This window comes from Charadrius vociferus, unplaced genomic scaffold (genome assembly GCF_000708025.1).
Source record: "Charadrius vociferus isolate BGI_N301 unplaced genomic scaffold, ASM70802v2 scaffold15, whole genome shotgun sequence".
Taxonomy (NCBI): Eukaryota; Metazoa; Chordata; class Aves; order Charadriiformes; family Charadriidae; genus Charadrius; species Charadrius vociferus.
Genome location: NW_009650064.1, coordinates 5,209,549 through 5,227,335, shown reverse-complemented (window position 1 = coordinate 5,227,335; position 17,787 = coordinate 5,209,549). Strand labels below are relative to the sequence as shown.

General features: G+C 43.5%; 1 protein-coding gene across 1 annotated transcript in view; it reads left to right on the top strand.

Annotated features, from left to right (window-relative positions):
• Positions 1–17,787, top strand: part of LAPTM4B (lysosomal protein transmembrane 4 beta) — a 45,924-nt gene that overhangs the window by 10,611 nt on the left and 17,526 nt on the right. Inside the window, exons 4-6 of the mRNA XM_009891921.1 lie at positions 487–609; positions 8,691–8,789; positions 16,214–16,309. Of these exons, the coding sequence (XP_009890223.1) occupies positions 487–609; positions 8,691–8,789; positions 16,214–16,309 (318 nt within the window). The remainder of the gene's footprint in view (positions 1–486; positions 610–8,690; positions 8,790–16,213; positions 16,310–17,787) is intronic.

Genomic DNA, 17,787 nt, shown 5'->3' with positions numbered 1-17,787 from the left:
ATCAGTGGTACCCCAGGGCCCCATGCTCCAGGCACGAGGACTGCCCAGTTGTGTTGACTGTCTGCAGTTTCAAATATGAGTAAGCCCTGGGCAAACTGTGAATTCAGAGAACTAAATCTTGTTCCTACTGAAATTAAAGGTTTTTTTTTTCCCATTCACCTCCCAAGCCTGTGGTTTTTCGCAATATTAATCCTATTAATTAGGGGAAAAAAGTGTGTGATGTGGTTTCTAAATGTCCCAGTACAAGTCGTCGTGAGACTTACTTACACCACACGTATTACTGCAGTTCAGCAGCCAAGCTGGCTTCATCAACCCTTTTGGCTGAATGTCATATTTCTTTTAGCTGATTTAACAAGTTCTTTTCTCTTATGGCTTCATGAAATGTAATACATTGTGTCAAATATTCCTTAGATCTTAGTGCAGAAAGACATATAACTTTCTATTTTAATTTGTGGCTGATGAGTTTTTAATTTATCTCCTTTTTAGCAACATGCAGCTTGGATCATCCCTTTCTTCTGTTACCAGATCTTTGACTTTGCTCTCAACACATTGGTTGCCATCAGTGTACTCGTCTATCCCAGCACAATCCAGGACTACCTCCGCCAACTGGTAAATCACTCAATGTTCACCAGCCTTTGGGGGAAAAAAACTGTGCAAGGTGCACTATCTGTCCTGTGTTTCTAGCCAATGGTTTATTGTTGACTTCCTACGCAGCCCTTGAAAAGTCCTCTCAGTCCTTGCTAGTTGGTGTTCAACAGCCTTGCAATGTTACATTACCAACTAATCACAATATTTGTGCAGAGCTCTGGAGTTTTGCAATGTTGTGGAAGCTCTCAGCACCACTTCATTTAGAATGAGGCTCATATTGCAAGACCGATAATAAGTAATTGCTTTTGGATTCAGAGTTATTGTGTTCATATCCAGTGGCATATTTTTGGTGCTATTTCAAGGATGTTTTGTTGCTCCTTTTAATTTATTTGGTGGCATTAACACAGATTTCATAAGGCAGGAGCTTGATTCAATGTAGGCTTGGTTTTGATAGAAAATATTACCGGATTCCGTCTTAGGGGCAACTAGAGGCTGCCTTCTTGCCATGGTCTACTTTGGCCAAACATCCATAGCCAGTATTGTGCAAGCTTACAGGCTGTGATTGCAACCACCCACAGCAAAGACAAGAGCCCACCAGACTGTGTTATCACAGGACCTCATACTGTGTCCGACAAGATTCAGGTGGAGTTGCAGAGCTCTGGGAGAAGCTAACACTGCTGCTGTGTCTGAAATTCTGCCTTAAGAACCTGAATACAGATTAGCTTGGCTGTGAACTTTGTTATGTAGATGGAAAACTAGCTAGGGCAGTATAAATAACAGGTAATGAGAAACAGCAGGCAGATAAGTGGCCACACAAATCTGCGGGAAGAGGCAATCTGTCAAGCGAGCGAGAGCTGGGATGCATCAGGGGCCTGTTATCCTTTGCCTTATTTAACACCCGCCTGCATTCATGGCTGATGCTGCACTGGAAGCCAAGCAGAGGAGTAATTCAAAAGGTTCTCAGAGATACAAGTGGAAAAGAGCAAATTATATCCATAGCTTGGCGAGTGCTTGAAGCTGGCACTGCAGCTGGCTGGAGCCTTCCAGCCCATCCTTCGCCTGCAGTCCCTTGCTTCTGCTTCAGTGCCAGCCCTGCTCTGGTCACAGCACAAGTGTCTGTGGGGCTGCAGGAACTCCCCCCCCTTCCCAGAGCATGAGTTGTCACCAGATTTCACTCAGCCTTGGTCACTGTGTGAGAACGTGAGGGGAGCAGACTGGGACCTGCGCGCCGAAAAGCCCCTGCTCTTCTGTTGAAAACCTGGTGCCACATCTGGACCTGGTTCACCAAGAGGGCAACGAGCAGCTGATTCTCTCAAAATGTCTGCTAAAACATCACTGTTGTTCCTTCAGACAAAAAGCAAACAGGCCCTTCCGTAGCAGAGATACAAGGAGCAGGCCTTGCAAGGTGTTGGGAATGGTGCAGCAGGGCGGTTTGTGAGCCGCATTGCTGCTCTGGAGCATTAAAACCTCTGGTTGCACACATCTTTGTCTTGCTGCCGTAAATCTTTTTCCGGACTGGTAATGAAATGCCACAAGACTTCAGGAGTGCTAAACTGTCAGTGCTTAAAAGGGCAAGGGGGATTTCCAGGATAATTATAGGCTGATTAGCCTGACATTGCTACCAAGCAGAATAACAGAAGTGCTGAGACGAGAGTCAATTGATAACGGATTAGACCAGAGGAATATGATTAATGACTGCCAGCACAGTTTCACGGAAAATCAGTCCTGCAGGCAAACTCATTTTCTTTCCCTGACAAGATTACTGGCTTTGTCAATAAAGATGGGCAAGGGCATAATAGACTATTGCAAGACGTTTGACTTCGCAGCATGATGCTCAGAGCAACAATAAAACACCAGATCAATAAAGGATGTATCAAATGGATTAGGAGAGGTTAGCTGGCAGATTGCAAAGGGTGGTGGTCAAGCCGACCATCTGCCAATGAGTTTCTATTTTGGGCAGACAAAGGTCTCCCGGAATCAGCACTAGGTTTCATGCTCTTCCTGACTTCCATTAATAACCTTGGTATCCAAGAGGGCATTCACAAAGGCTATTGTCAGCCTTGGGAGACCTTCCCCACTCTCACTGTCTAGGGGGATCGAGTCCTCTAGCAGGAGGTTGTGAGCAGGAGCCTAATCCAGTTATTCTGTGTCATCCTCTGAAAGATCCTATTGCCCAAAGTGAGCACATCTCTACATTTCCCAGAGGCAGTACTTGTGCCTTTTCCCAGCAAAATCACTTCTGATAAAACCAGTGGCTGACACAGAGATTAATGAAGAAGTAAATAACACTAAGGACAGAGCCATTAATCAGTGTGAGCTAAACTGACTGAGAACCTGAGATCAGTCATTAATGTGTGTTACACTGCTAAATGTGGAAAATGTAAAAAAAAAGAGGAATATAAATGAGCATACAGTGTGGCAATTGTACCTGTGATGCAGTGACCCTGTAAGCAGTCTGGAGAGCTAAGTGCCAAAACAAGAGTCGCCAGGGTTTTTTTTGCTGTTCCCAAAAATGACTTGTGGGATTTGTGGACACAAAAAACCAGCAATGAATTGTAATGGAGAGGAGAATTTCCTCCTCAGTTGGTGACTAGATTTCATCTGTCTGTTTCTGGGTGTAAAGAACAATGCTTAAAAGTCAGAAAACATGCAGAAAAGTTCCTCCAAAAACTATATAAAAGCTGGATACGTTATAGCATGATGACAATCAGCTTTCCTGCTTTGTTTTCCAAGAAAGGAGACCGAGAGGTGATGCTATTAGAGTTTTCATATGCAGAATAATGAGGTATTAAAAGGTTGTTTAAATTAGATGAGAGGCATAATGATAATAAGTAGCTAAAAGCTAGTCCAAGTTAAGTTCATTTAGAAACACGGAGTCATTTCTATTTTATCATTCGCAGTGGAGATTAGCGGTTGGTAAAAACTAGCAAGAGCTGTGATGAATTTTGTAGAATTAATGTCACCTGTTCAACAAAGTTTTGAGGCTGTGTTGAAGCTGTTTTGCATCAGCTTTGAAGCTGTTTATGCCTCCTGTGTCTTAGCTGTGGTCGCAACCACAAGAGGCCCCCTCGTACCCTTACCTGGAAGGGCCACATCAGTTGGCAAAAGGTTGCCTTTGGTTCAGAGCAAATACACTCTGTCTGAGGGGGTAGAAGCAAAAGGGAGAGGTGAGGATCACATCCACTGGTATCAGATACTCAGACACACAATAAAATGAAACTAAAACCAAGCTTTTGAAATTTTTAGCAATAATTCCATCTAGCACTTGAATATTATTAACCAGGTTTGTACCCATGGACTTGTTTCCCTGTCTTTTAATAATACTTATGGTAAATAGATTTGTCATCTTAAACACCGCATTTAGATCAAGACTGCAGATAATACTTTTGTCCCCATAGGTGAGACCTGAGTCATGCCAGTTGGGTGTGATCCCTCCCGGTGATTTATAAATAATCTCTAGAGTCATCTTGCCCTCACCCCCTTTGCAGAGGTCTGCCAAGACAGGCAGAAAGCAAGCAAGAGGATTGTGTTTCTTCTTGGCATTCTTACAGTTTTTGGTCCTCTAAAACTGCTTTGAATTTGGGGAATGATATTTTAGGGAGCACAGCTCCATAAGGGAAATGAAAAATCCCAATCATTCTTCAAATCCATTATTGAAAATGTGGAAGAAGGTATGCATTAGGTAATAGAATATATTTGGCACTCTCAGCAGAACATTTTTTTCTTGCTCTAAGGTGAAAACCCCATATTTTTGACCATTTCTATTTCCCTACGCTAGCATCTGGAATGATGTTATCTATTCACCCTGGCGCACATCTGCCAGATTTCAGTCTGTCCACGATGAGTTGCAAGCTACCGTGAAACCCTCCATGTACTTGTAGCAGGATGATAAATGAGTACCTATCAATAGGCTAGGCAGAGCCCTAGCTGAAAATGTTGCCACTGTAAAATACAGAACATTGTGTTCACGGGGCATTTGGTAATGTCAGCCTATACTGACTGCTGCTTTCAGAGGCACAAGTGTCTTTGGAAACTTTTTGTTGCCTTTTAATACCCACTTGCACACAGGTGTACCACTTAATTCCCATAAATTGCAAGAGCACCTCAGCATGAAGGGTCATGTAAAATAAGTAGATGTTACAAATCTAGCATTTGAAATGTTGTATGGCAATCACATGATAAAACTTCCCAAGGGTTATGTTGGACAACTTGCTTATTATCATCGTCACTAGAAAAACAAAAACCTTCACATAAAGTAAATCCAGCGTGTGCAAAACAAAAATCGTTTTGGTTCTTGGAGTAGTAGTGGTCTAAAGCAGTGTGACCTGAAGCACATTTTGTTTCTTTAGCCCCACTAAATCTTGGATATATGAGCTTTCTAAAGCCTTCAAATTAAACACTTTGTCTTCTGTCATTTGATAACAGCATACAAAATGAATTGTTGCAGAGGTGCAGAACAGGCTAGTCTGCAACAGAGTTACGCAAACTTTGTTTTTATTAAAGTACAGGACTATTACAGTTCATCTAAAGAAAATTTGAAAGTATATTTAATAGCTTTACTATGGGACTACCTGTAATGCTGCTGTCTAACAATTCATGTGGTATCAGTCACACTTTTAAATCCTAGGGGAAACGTTTAGAGAATGTAAAAGAGATTAAACCTAAAGAAATTATTCCTACAAACCAAAGCTTAAAAAAGGAATATTCTTTCTGACATTTTTAATGCCATTTTATACTTTTAAAGAAGAAGTACTACTAACTTCATAGCTGAGCTTTAAAAATTCTACAGACACATTACTGTTTTCTTTCAATTTTTTAAGATTCTGATATTTGGAGGCTTGTAATTGTTGAATGAGAATCCACACCACCTTTTAAAGGGGATTTTTTGTGGTCCAAGTGAAAGTAAAACGTGAAAGGCTATGCAAGCAAGCCGAGGGAATGAGAAAGGGCAACAGCTTTGCACTTTTTATTCTTCTTGTGTATTTGTACAATGTCGATGCAGTACAAATATACTTTCCATGCAAGTTTTAGATTATTTTTTGTGTCTAATAGAGCTTTGCTATGTATAAGCAGTAATGTGTTTAAAATTGAAAGTTTACTGAGTATGTTATTATGTATGCAGCCTGCTCCCTGTCCATGACAAGGTTATAAATGACGCTTTAATTATGACTTTAGCATGCCGGTGCCACACCACTAAAAGTACCTCGTTTGTATAGAAAATTTCATCATGTCCTGCTGCAAAATCGCTCCTGCACTCCCAGTGATGGGCTTGATTTTTCCCACCCAGCCATATTTCAGTCTCAGCTGCATCACACCTTGCACAACATTTGACACTGAGCCTTTCCCAGAAGTTGCAGCACTGCGCCCGGTGCCCAGGGCCTTCCCAGCAGCAGGATTTCAGCTACTGGTCTCCCCACAGGAGAGCAAACCCCCAGCAGAGGAGCAGAATTTCTCTTCCCACCTTGTATACCCACATCAGTGTTTAATCTTATAATTGCAGTCAGTGGAGGGAATAGTTGATTGATTCATCTGAGTCACTGTTGGTACCCATTTTCCATGGGAGTGAATGAGACTTTGGGAGTGGCTGCTGCCTTGGGCAGACCCCAAGGGCCACCTGATGGCACCAGAACCATGATGGTGCCTGCACTGGGCAAACCTGGAGCCAGCTGAGATGCTTCCCGTCACCTTTCCTGCTTCTTTGACAGAAGCTGCAGGTTTTATAAATTGCTTTACCTACTGCACTGAAAGGATTGCAGCTGTGAGACAAGATCAGACGGCTTGTAGGCCAGCCCATGCAAGCCAGCATTAAACGTCTTCTGGTGGGCAGGTGCCACCAGCCCTGTTAACAACAAAGGGAGTTTCTTCCATGCTGACCCGATGCCCCTGGGCTATTCACCACGGCCCTGAAAGCTTTCTCTCCCACACAGCAAGCTGGGAAGCTCCAGGAGGGGCCAGCTTTGGTTTTCACACCCCGCACCAGGATGTCCCAGGTGCCTGTGGGTGAGGACAGCCACCCATGGCCTCGTTGGGGCTTGCTTACACCTCACATCTCTTTAGGACAGAGACCCAGAAAGCTGAGCCTGAAGAGGACAAACTGCAGCATTTGCTCCTCATGTGGTCTCCTGGCTTGCTGCTTTTGGTGCTGAATTATTGTCCTTTCACCTGAAATACTGCTGGTATACGAGAGGGCCAGGCACTACCCTGTGGCACGTGCTGCTCCCAGACTTGGCAGGGCTCATGGCTCCAGTAGATCTTCCTGCTCTTCAAGGTAGCCGGAACTTACTTGGTCATTTTCCTTCCCCGCTCTTGCCCCCACGCAAATCCTGGTTGAGTTGACATCTGAAAACAGGCCATTAGGTTATGGCCAAGACCCCAGCATGCAGTCATCCAGTCTTTGACTGGTTCCCAAAAAACAGGGTGTAGGAGGATGAAAGCCTCACTAGGAGTTCTTTATTACATTCACAAACTAATTTGACTAGTTTTTTAATGGCAGGTCAGTACTAAAAATATTGGTTTGGGGCAGTCTTACTGTAACTGTCCTTAACTCACTGGACTTTCTAACCACATGCATGGCCTCCCTCCTGCTTGCAGGAGGGCAGGCTGTGTCATTGATACTTAAATTTTCTGCATATAAGGTTTGTGTTTATTTTTCAGTGCATCTTTTCTTGGCATACACTCTTGCTTTCTTGGTCTCTGGGTGACCGCATCCACTATATTTAGCAATAACCTTCTGTGGAAAAAAAGAAAAAGCAGCAACTTCTTGAATTATAGCAAGCTAGTTTCCTACAAAAGCTGTACCTCCACAAAGAAGATAACGTGATAAAAACTTCAGCCATGAAATTCAGCGCAGGCACAGAAACACTGCTGTCAAGAAGCGGAAAATGTGCTTATGTAATGTTTTTCTGCAAAGGGTTACAGCTGCTGTTGATGTTAACCACTCTGAACAGTTCATGGAAGCGCTAAATAAAGAGCTATTCTCACCAGCAGCTGTCAAAAAAAAAAAAGAGAATTTCCTGATGCGCTGGGCCAAGTGCTGGTCTAAGGGGTATTAAGAGGTTACTCTGGATTTGTACCATCATCGCCAAGAATACAGTTATAGCTCGGTCTAGTTAATTGTCCTGACAAGGATGCAGAGCTGGCCTGGTTAAGTAATTAGACCTGTAAGGGAAAAGGGGGTTGCGTGCACTCAGTTATAATGAGCAAGTGTTGCAGCGGAGCTATCTTTTGTGGAGAACAGCTCTGTCTGTGAACAATGGTTTATTCTAACTGAAACAGGAACTTGTGCCTTGCAATATTTCAAAATGATTTGGAACATTCATTTTAAAGGGTGTGTTTTCTTTAAGCAATAACAAATACAGTAAAATATTTTTAGAGGTTGTCTTTCAGCCAGTGATCCTAAAGTGTTTCACAACTGTAACTCACTAGAGCCTACGCTAAGTAGGAAGATTAATTTTGTCACCTCCATTTCATGTATGAGACAACAAATGGACCTGGAGCACATTTCGAATTGAAATAATGATATTGCTCTCCTGTGGGACCCCCGCCTCCATGGGGCATACATTCAGACAGCAGCACTAACAAGTGCTCCTGGAGAAGTTGTCCAAATTTGGCCAAAATAAGATAGAGCAGAATAGACCCAATATCTTTTGATCAAATATTTAGGTCCAGCTTTTCCTGCTTTCACTTTCTGGAAGAGCTGTTACTCGTCTTTGGCAACCAGTGCCAGTACAACATAATGATTAGTTAATAAGGGCAGGAATTGCCTGCCATTGCCCGAGATGGCCGATTTCCTGCTGCAAACCTCTCAGAGAGATGTCCTTTGCTAGTTTGTGTCAGATACAAACCCAGCGTGCACAGAGGAGAAGACAGCCCACACCACACACAAAGCAAAAGGCAAACCGAACAGCCCTCCAGTGAACGAGTCTTTGCGATACCTGTTCAAGCCAAACTTACTGAAACTGGTTATTGGTGCAGAGAGCTCCCAATTTAGTAGATCACAGCAAGTTTTGTAAGCTGTTAATTATAGAGTGCGCTAATTGAACGACTCTTAAATGACTCATGACATTAACTTAACAGTCTTTTGCTTATTTTTGCTTATGCAGCCCTCCAATTTACCCTACAAGGAAGAGATTATGTCTGTGAACCCTACGTGTCTGGTTGTGATTATCCTCCTTTTCATAAGTATCATTTTGGCTTTTAAGGTAAGTGCATTACTGCGTATGAAGTCTACTTCTGGTCATGGGTGGAATGTTCCCTGGTGAGAGGCCTGGCTTCAGAAGAGATCTAGGGCACCACGGACCAGGCAGCGTGACAGCTATACAAAGCAAAGTGACAGACATTATGGGAAAAAAAGCAGAAAATCTCATCGACAAACACATGAACGTATAGGCCACAATGGGGAAGCATGATGCTTGTTGGGGGAAGCTCATGACACATAAATCCTTTGAAGGAGTAGGTCATCCAGTGGACAAGGGAGACCCTGTTGATACCCTGTGATACTTGGTTTTTCAAAAGGTGCTTGGCAGATTCTGTCATCAAAGGCTTTAAAAGATACCCTAAGATGTGTAGGGACAAAAGGAAAGGTCATCTCACAGACTGTAGCTAGGAAATAGAGAATAAGGTTAATTTATCAGTCTTTACAACAGTGAGACCCACGCTGTTTGGTACATTCATAAAATGTCTGCGAAGGGGAAGGACACCTAACAAGATTTTTTTGTAATGCCATTCAAAATAGCAAAAACAATCAGCCAAGAAAGCTTTGCAGAAGGATCTCATGGCACTGAGTGACTGAGCAATGAAATGGCAGAGAAACTCACTGGTGGTAAATTGTAAGTGGTGGGCACAGAGGAAGCACAGTCTTGTTTCACAGACATTGCAGTGGACTCCAAACTAAGTGTGACGTGTGAAAAAGAGATCCTGTAGCTGTAATAGATAGACCTGTGAAAATATTAGTTTACTGCTCAGTTCTGGTCAAACAAGTAAATCAGTTCCTAAGAATATCAAGAAAGGAATAGAAAACCCAGAAATGTAAAGATTTCTTTGCCAGTTTTGATGCCTACCACCTCTGGAAGCATACATTCACTTCTGGTGCCCTATCTCAAAAACGATGTTGTAGAGCAGGTAAATAGATTCAAACAATCCCTCCTGGGAGGGACAACATAAAGGATTGTCACACCAGGCAGCAAAAGGGCACAGGGAGTGATGATTTAGTTGCTGTTACGCAAACCTCACAGGTGAGAGGGCTGGAGGTAGCAAGTACCAGATGGAGGGGAAATGTAGCATCGCCCAGCACATCCAGAAAGGCCCCATGCTCAGGTTCACAGGTCAGCAAGGTCGGCCCCTGCCTGTCGTGCAGGGCAGAAGTCCAAAAGGAACTCAAAATAAGATTCGACAAATCAACGTATGTAAAACAACCACCTGTGGCTCAACCAGTCTCCTGACCCTTGGACCTCTTGGAAAGTACACTGGTATGTCAGCCCTCTTCTTGCACTTTTCTGCAAGTTTCTCACAGCGCAGTGCTGCTGGTCTTGTATTTCTTGTGTTGGGTTCTATTTCAGAATAGTTCTTGCTCTTTCTCTGCAGAGCAATTACACATTAGATTAGAGAAGTCCCAGAGAGCCATGGTGGCACCAGGGATGTTGCTTCCAGACAACACATTGGACAACATGAACAGGGAAAGTTATTGTGACAAAAGAGGTTGATTAGATTATTAAAGCTACTTCAAAATTGAAAAAAAACCCACCCAAAACCAATGAGGCAGGGTATTTTAAGGTGCTGTTGGAAGTGATATTCACTTTTCTTCTGCAATTTAGAAATACAGTTTAGCCCTTTGGCTTTATATGTTCACAGCCGTACAGTTGATTGTTTGCACTTTTAAGAAAGATCTATGAATGTAATAAATATGTAGATCTGTCAGGTGCCACAGGGATGTGCTCTTTAAATTTCTCAGATGCAAGGCTCGTTTTTACCTCAGGGGGGTCTGGGGTAAATATGGCAAGGAAGTCTTGAGCTTATTTAAAAAAAAACACAACTAAAATCTCAATGGCAAAAATACTTACTACAGAAAAAAGAAACCTAAGAAATTAATAGTGCAAAAGACTTATTTTATTTTAAAGTGGCTATCACATGTTTTTTCTAAGAGTTTATATGGCTCATATACTGCTCGTTCTAGCAACATATTAACGTGCAAATGAGAAACGAAAAATATGACTCACACAGAAACACACGCTAAATTCCAGTTAGCATTTTCATTTGAATTTCTTATGTTTCCAGAAGAGCTGCTATGCAGATTTATGGAATCTGCTCCATGAAAAGAAAGCTGGACACTATCATACGCATAACACTTTATCACTGATAGACTTAACAGATGGTACCACGTTTATATACTGAAACTGAAAAGGTACTGTGCATAAAAATGTGCCCGAGCTCCCTCTACCTCTGGAGTTTGACTAGAAATAGGGAGAGAAACCAAAACATTGTAACCTAGGAAAAGCTACAGTAGGAAAAGCTGCATTCAGCTGGTGGGAAATATGAAACAGAATCACATAATTCCTCAGAAACATTTGGCGTTATGATACTTTTGTTTTGGGTGAAGCTACATGCAAAGAAAAACACTATTGAGCAGAAATCAAGATACAGCAGCACTAGATGGTGGTTGCAGTCATGGGATTGTGGAAAGGGAAGGGGGGGACAAGAGAGGGTAGTAAGAAAGTGAGCCAGCTAACCACACACAAGCACTTGTCTTTTTAGTCTTTAGGATTTACTTGGATCTGAAGCAGCTAATGGGTATTTCAGGTGCTTTCACACAGAATCTTTTTCAGGGTAGACCAAAAAGTGTTATTCCATTTACCGTGTTTGTCTAGAAACTGAACCAGAGGTACATACCATGAAACATAGGTGCTTCCTATCTGGCTGAGGAAGGACATCCAGCAGCATAAATGTATTTGTACACACATACGCAGGACTTCAAATGGCATATAGCCAACACAGTGGCTTTAGAATCATGCCCTCATCTGCAGCTGGTCTGGGGAGCAGGGCCTCGGTTTCCTCTGGCCAGTCCCAGCTGCTGAGACACAGCGGTTGAGTCTTCCACCTCCCCACCATGGGCACAGCCCCCAGGCCCAAATGAGCTCGGCTCAGGTGAGCACAGACACAACCAATATAAACCAAGCTGCCCTGAGCACTCTGCAGCCGCTGAGTAGGGCCTCTTCTTGTCTTCTTTTTTGGCCTTTCTTTTTCTGGAAAGTAGGTAGGAAGAGGCAGTTGCCAGTGAGGCAGCTGAAAAGTATTCCAGCTCAGTGAGACAGGCATCAGCAAACTTTGGCAAACTGAATATTAACCCTGGTCTCCGTAATATGTCCATAATCTCTGTGTATGAGGTGTTGAGCCTGGGAATGAGACCACTCTGCATGTCCTGGTGTCCTCAGCAGATGGGAAAGGGTGATGCAGAATGAAGTTTTATGACCCTGAGAGAAGTTTTAGCACCCTGAGAGATTTCGTGTCTCAGCCCAGGGGGACACCTCCTGGCAGGGCTAACCCTGACCTGCAGCATATCGCCCCAGCCTCTGCTACCTTCCCACAGGGGCAATGGAGCAGCAGTCAGGACCATGAAGACATCCCCAGTAGCTATGCTCTGACTCCTGCTCCCAGCAATGGCCAGCACAGGGCCACGAGGTTACCACCTGCTCCACGAAAGCCTGGGGCAGGTCCCAGCACTGGGCTTGCTGGGGGCAGGGTACTTACAGGACTGACCTACCCCTCTCTAAAGCAGGGGGCATTTGCTTTAAATTGCTTACCCTTGTATGTGTGACTGTGAGCCAAGAGGTGATGTCCTGGCCTGTATAAGGTGCCTTTTAAAGTGTTGCAGGCCAGGGGTTTGGTTTGACATCATTAATTCTTTTCAATCACAGCATTATAAGGAATGATTCTTGTACAGCCTTTTTATACTCAGAAGATACACATTCTAGGGTGCTGAGAAGACAGATTTAATTGCAGATTTTATCAGCACAGGGAACCCATTTTTTCTTCTCCTGCAGCACCGACATGTGAAATACATGAGGCTAATTGGTCTGCCACTAGCATCCCTCTGAAATCTTCATCTAAATTTCAGTTTGTGTAGAAACCTTGATCTCATTTTTACCAGTTAGCGAAGACCAGCCCAGCTCTGCAAATAGAAAATTCAAAGCAGCTGGAGAATAAAACGGGACTCGGTGCAGACGGCTCCTAACCCGAGGGGGCTCTGTCGGGTCTGCGGCGTTCACCCTGCGCTTGCTGCCAGGGAGGGAGCTGCCCAGAGGGCTGCTGTGACCCAGATCAGCACAGACTTTTCCTTGCTGCGTTACAAGAAACGGCAGGATACAGCAACCACTAATTTCCACAAACATGCCGGTCCGTCAGCTGCTCGGGCACGTGTCTGATGAGCAGAAGTTGTGCAGTAGGTTGCTGCTGTTTTGCAGCTTCACAAGCACGTATGCAATACCAACGGCGAGAGGCAGCGTTATACAGTTTTGTGGGTTTCAGTTCCTGAGGGGCTAAAGTCGTTTACCACCACTCAGACAGGAGGACTGAAAGCTGGTGGGAGTAGGCACCGTGCCTGTTTCCACGCTCAGCCCTTCTTGTGCGCCCGTCCTTTCATGTGGTGGCTATTGGGGCTGCCCCCCCCCAAAAGGCATCTGTCAGCAGCCTGTGCTGTGGTGTGTAGGAATACTGCTAAGGGTGGATTAGGCTCAAGTGATTTTAATGTCTTTTACATAGGGCCTATTCCAAATGTGAACACTGGTCTCCTGAGAGAAAAATCGATATATTTATATACTGTGTGTCCAGCCACACATTTTAAAGTAGTATCGGAAACCTCAGCCGAGTTTTTCAGGAAAAAAATCGGTAACTGAATCAGCAATCCCATTTAATGGTACAGCAGCAGCAGTAGAAAACAGTGAATGGGAACAAGTTTAAAGAAGTTACAGCTTGAGGAAGCACGTTTCCATGACTCACGATTTGCAGGCCAGCAGCACATATCCAAAGCACTTGGACAAGGACATGCTCGAAGCTGCCACCACTCTCAGCCATATGTGGGTCAGCACCCACTGAGAAACAGCCCGTGCATGCAGGAGAAGGGCTGATAAGAGCTAGGGCGCAGAGCTGGAAGAGCTGTAGGGGTTCATCGAGCAGTTAAATGTGTTTTATTCACTGCATTTAATGGAACGGGAACATTCAAAAATAAATCTCCCACTAGCTTCTCCCAGATAAGACGGTATTATCTGAAACAAGGCTTCCCTCAGTTTGGATTTTAACAGGAGGAGTACAGAAATTGGTTTGCAAATAGGTAGGCTTAGTGTAAAGGGTTTCTTACCAAGATGGGTTGTTTCCCCCAGAAGTGGATATGGATATGGATATGGATGTATATGCCTTTACACCACTTGGTTGAGTAGCCTTGGCCAGGCTTGCATAGCCTGCAGCTCAGGCTTCAGAGCCAGCCTAACCTCTTAAGACTCAGCTCCCTCCAGAAGCCTTTTACTCTCCCCATTTAATGGTAGAAAGTATTCTCAAAGTCTGCGACAGCTCCAAGTCATCCAGGGTCTGTAAGACACCGTAAAGAAGAGGAAGCAAACTTAGTGGACTTCAGCCAGCTTGGCCCCGGTGGAAAAAACCTCTTCCTGATCTGCAAGCGAGCCATCAGTGAGTCATGTGGCATCTCGAAAAACACAGCTTGTGTGACAGCTCTGGAGAGGGAGGAAGCACAGGGCAGCTCAAAAGGATAAGAGGCTTTTGGAAGGTCATCAGTGCAAGTGAGTCACAAAAATATGACTCACTCGGAGTGAGACACACATGCAAACCCAAGCAGTGCTGGTGGTTTAATTTGCACGCACTAGGTTTGTGAAAGAACTGCTATGCAGAATCTACTGAGTAAAAATATAAGTTGGGCACCACCAAAACACATTCTTCTCCTCATCACTGTCTTGTGTGACTAAGTGGGGAGCAGAAAGCTCCAGAGGGAACTCCTTAGTCCCACCAGCCTTGTTCCTGACATGCTGAGGATCTGAGTCCTGTTCCTCCGCACGCGTTACTGCCTCCTGTCGGCCTTCCAGTCACTTTGCTCGTCTCTGCTGGCCAGAATGGAATCAATCCTGCTGGTGAAGGAGATGATGAATGTGAGCACTTTGCCCAACCAGTTAAAAAAAAAAAGTGGAGACGACTAGCTATTTGCCAGCAGCCCTGCCCAGAACAAAGTGAGCTCCAAGAATAAAACTAGTGAAGCTTGTGATCAGAAATGGTCAGAAATAATTTCAGATTTCAATAAAAACTTTTGCACTGGCAATTCTCTCTAGTCAGGCAACAATAGGAAGACCCCAGACCATTCCAGTCATACGGAATACATTGATTTAACATCAGATTAAATGAAACAGAGTATTGAAACAATGCAGGTGACATACAGGATCATCACATAGTCATTGGCCAGGCTTCCACTCACAAGACAAGGAGGGTTTCCTGTAATTTGCTTGATGATTCTTCAGTCCCCAGCATGTTTGTGCTCTTTTTACTGTGGTTTGCTTCTACTTTCTACTACTAATAACCCCCAGTTGACAATATTTAAACATCCTTACCATGGAGGAATCCCAAACTGGTTTCTGTTTACTTTTTGCTGCTGTCCCTGAGATATTCTGCATTTGCAGCACCTCCTCTTTTTTTGTCACAATCTAACTTGTACCTTTATTTTATGTTGTAAAACTCACACCTGCTGGTACGCAGTATCCCATGCACAGTAACGAGGTGTCTGACTGAGCTCATATCTCTCTATATTTCTAGAGAGGTATAAGAAAGCAAACCAGCATGTGACCTGCTCATTTAAGTAAAACGGAGGTTAGATACGCAAAATGATGTTACTTTAGTTATACTCAGGCTCAAAGAAACTGTTTCTTTCCAAAACGATTGGTCTGCATTAAGTAGGCTGTAATATTAAATATCTGGAATATTAAACTTCATTCAGATAGATCTAGATTGCAGTATCTCTGGCTTCTAGTGCAACACAAGTATCCATAATCACAGAAACATATAATCACAGAATGGTCTGGGTTGAAAAAGACCTTTAAAGGTCATCTAGTCCAACCCCTCTGCTGTGGGCAGGGGCACCTTTCACTAGATCAGATTGCTGAAAGTCCCATCCAACCTGACCTTGAACACTTCCAGGGATGGGGCATCCACAATTTCTTTGGGTAACCTGTTCCAGTATCTCACCGCTCACATCATAAAATTTCTTCCTTATGTCCAATCTAAATCCATCCTCTTTCAGTTTAAAACCATTGCCCCTTGTCCTGTCACTACAGGTCTTGGTAAAAAGTCTGTCTCCATCCTTCTTATAAGCCCCCTTTATATATTGAAAGGCCACAGTAAGGTCTCCTCTGAGCCTCCTCTACTCAAGACTGAACTACCCCAACTCTATCAGTATGAGGAATGGTGTTGGATTGCTCACAGAGCCCCTACATACTTACAGTCACAGCAACCAGCAAAGTGACTGTCCCGTGCTTCTATCAGACTCATATTCTTAGTTATATAAGAATAGAAATGCTCTAACAGAAAAATGTATATAGTTTATTTTCTGCACAGAATAATAAATCCCTTTTCTTTGCAGGGTTACTTGATAAGCTGTGTGTGGAACTGTTACCGGTACATTAATGGCAGAAACAACTCGGATGTGTTGGTATACATTACCACCAATGATACTGCGGTAAGGATGTTAAATTGCAAACATTTGTCTAGTATAATGCATTTAATATCTTTGTGCTATATTAATTTCTGACTCCTTAGTTAACCACCTAATGCCTTTGAGAGTCCTCATCTGTCGGTTATGTTTAGACTGGAGATTCAACAGTCTGGTGTTCTATGGTTACAAATCACATCTGTTGCTGAAATACTGGTTTTACTTTATGCATATAGTCTGTTAAGGAACCTGTGTTAAGCATAAACTACAGCTTACGTTGTGGCCCCAGGAATGACCCTCAGCTCTGAGCTCTCCAGCTGTGTGAGGATTTGGACAGAAGGGGGACTGATTAGGACCCAGAGATACCACATTCTACACCTGCTGTGAAATGTGGATTTAGCTACAGAAACTGTGATTTAGGACACTCAGCATCTGGTGTAGTGCTTTACATACTCACAGAGAGGAGCTAAAAGGCAACAAAAGTTCAGTGATTCATCTCCCAGCACACGATGGGTTCTGTATGGTAACGAAACAGAATGAAACAAAGATCAGCATGAAAGAAACGAATAACCAGATTTTAACTTCAAAGAATGGAAAGTGTCTGGTCACTTTATAGTAGTTTAGTGCTGGTATGCATATGTGCAGGGCATGACTGCTAAGCATGTCTTGCTTGTTGCAGAAGGCACTGAAGGAATACAAGAAGAAAGAGTCCCTGGAAAGAGCCAGTTCTCTTTGCAGCGGTATCTCTGTGGAGCTGCTCGGTTCCACCCAAACTGCACACTGAGGGCACTGTGCCAAATCTGTCCCTGGGGTGACTCCACTGGCTGCTGTAACAAGGGCCTTTACATCATTTACATAACAGAATGAGAGCAGCATGAACTTGGTCCTTTGGATCATCTGGCTAAAATTTCAGGATTGCCTTCCTCAGGTTTTCCTAATCGTGGGTGGTCTCCACACACTGAGGTATTAGAGCATCAACTTTAAACCATTGGAATAAGTGATTCCCGTGCAGCCGCAAGGGCTTAGAAAACTATTACTACTTTTACATCAAAGTTGTAACTCTTGCATAGTTATTTGTCTTCAATGCCCAGAGCTTTAAGAAAAGCATAAGAAGTTTTACAGGTGATCACAGCTGGCAACTAGGACATATAAGTACAAAAATATGAGTTTATTGAAAGCTAAGAAGTATTACTACTTTCTTTACTGGAATCTACTTCGAGTAAAACCAGTTTTATGTGAAATAATTTCGATAGCCCTTTTGTTCAGCCTGTGGGTAGCTGTAACTCAGCTTCAAATGTTGCTGTCTCTACTACCCACAGAACCGGGAGGCTCAGTGGTGGGAGAGCGTCAGGTGGATTATCTGGGAAATTGAATTTACCAAGGCTTTTTAAAAGCTTCATTAAACCCACATGCTCCACTGGTGCCTTTACAAAGCAGAAGACCCTGGTGTTCAGAGATGCCCAGTTGCCAAAACTCCTCTTGGTACTTTTGTATTTTGTAATTAC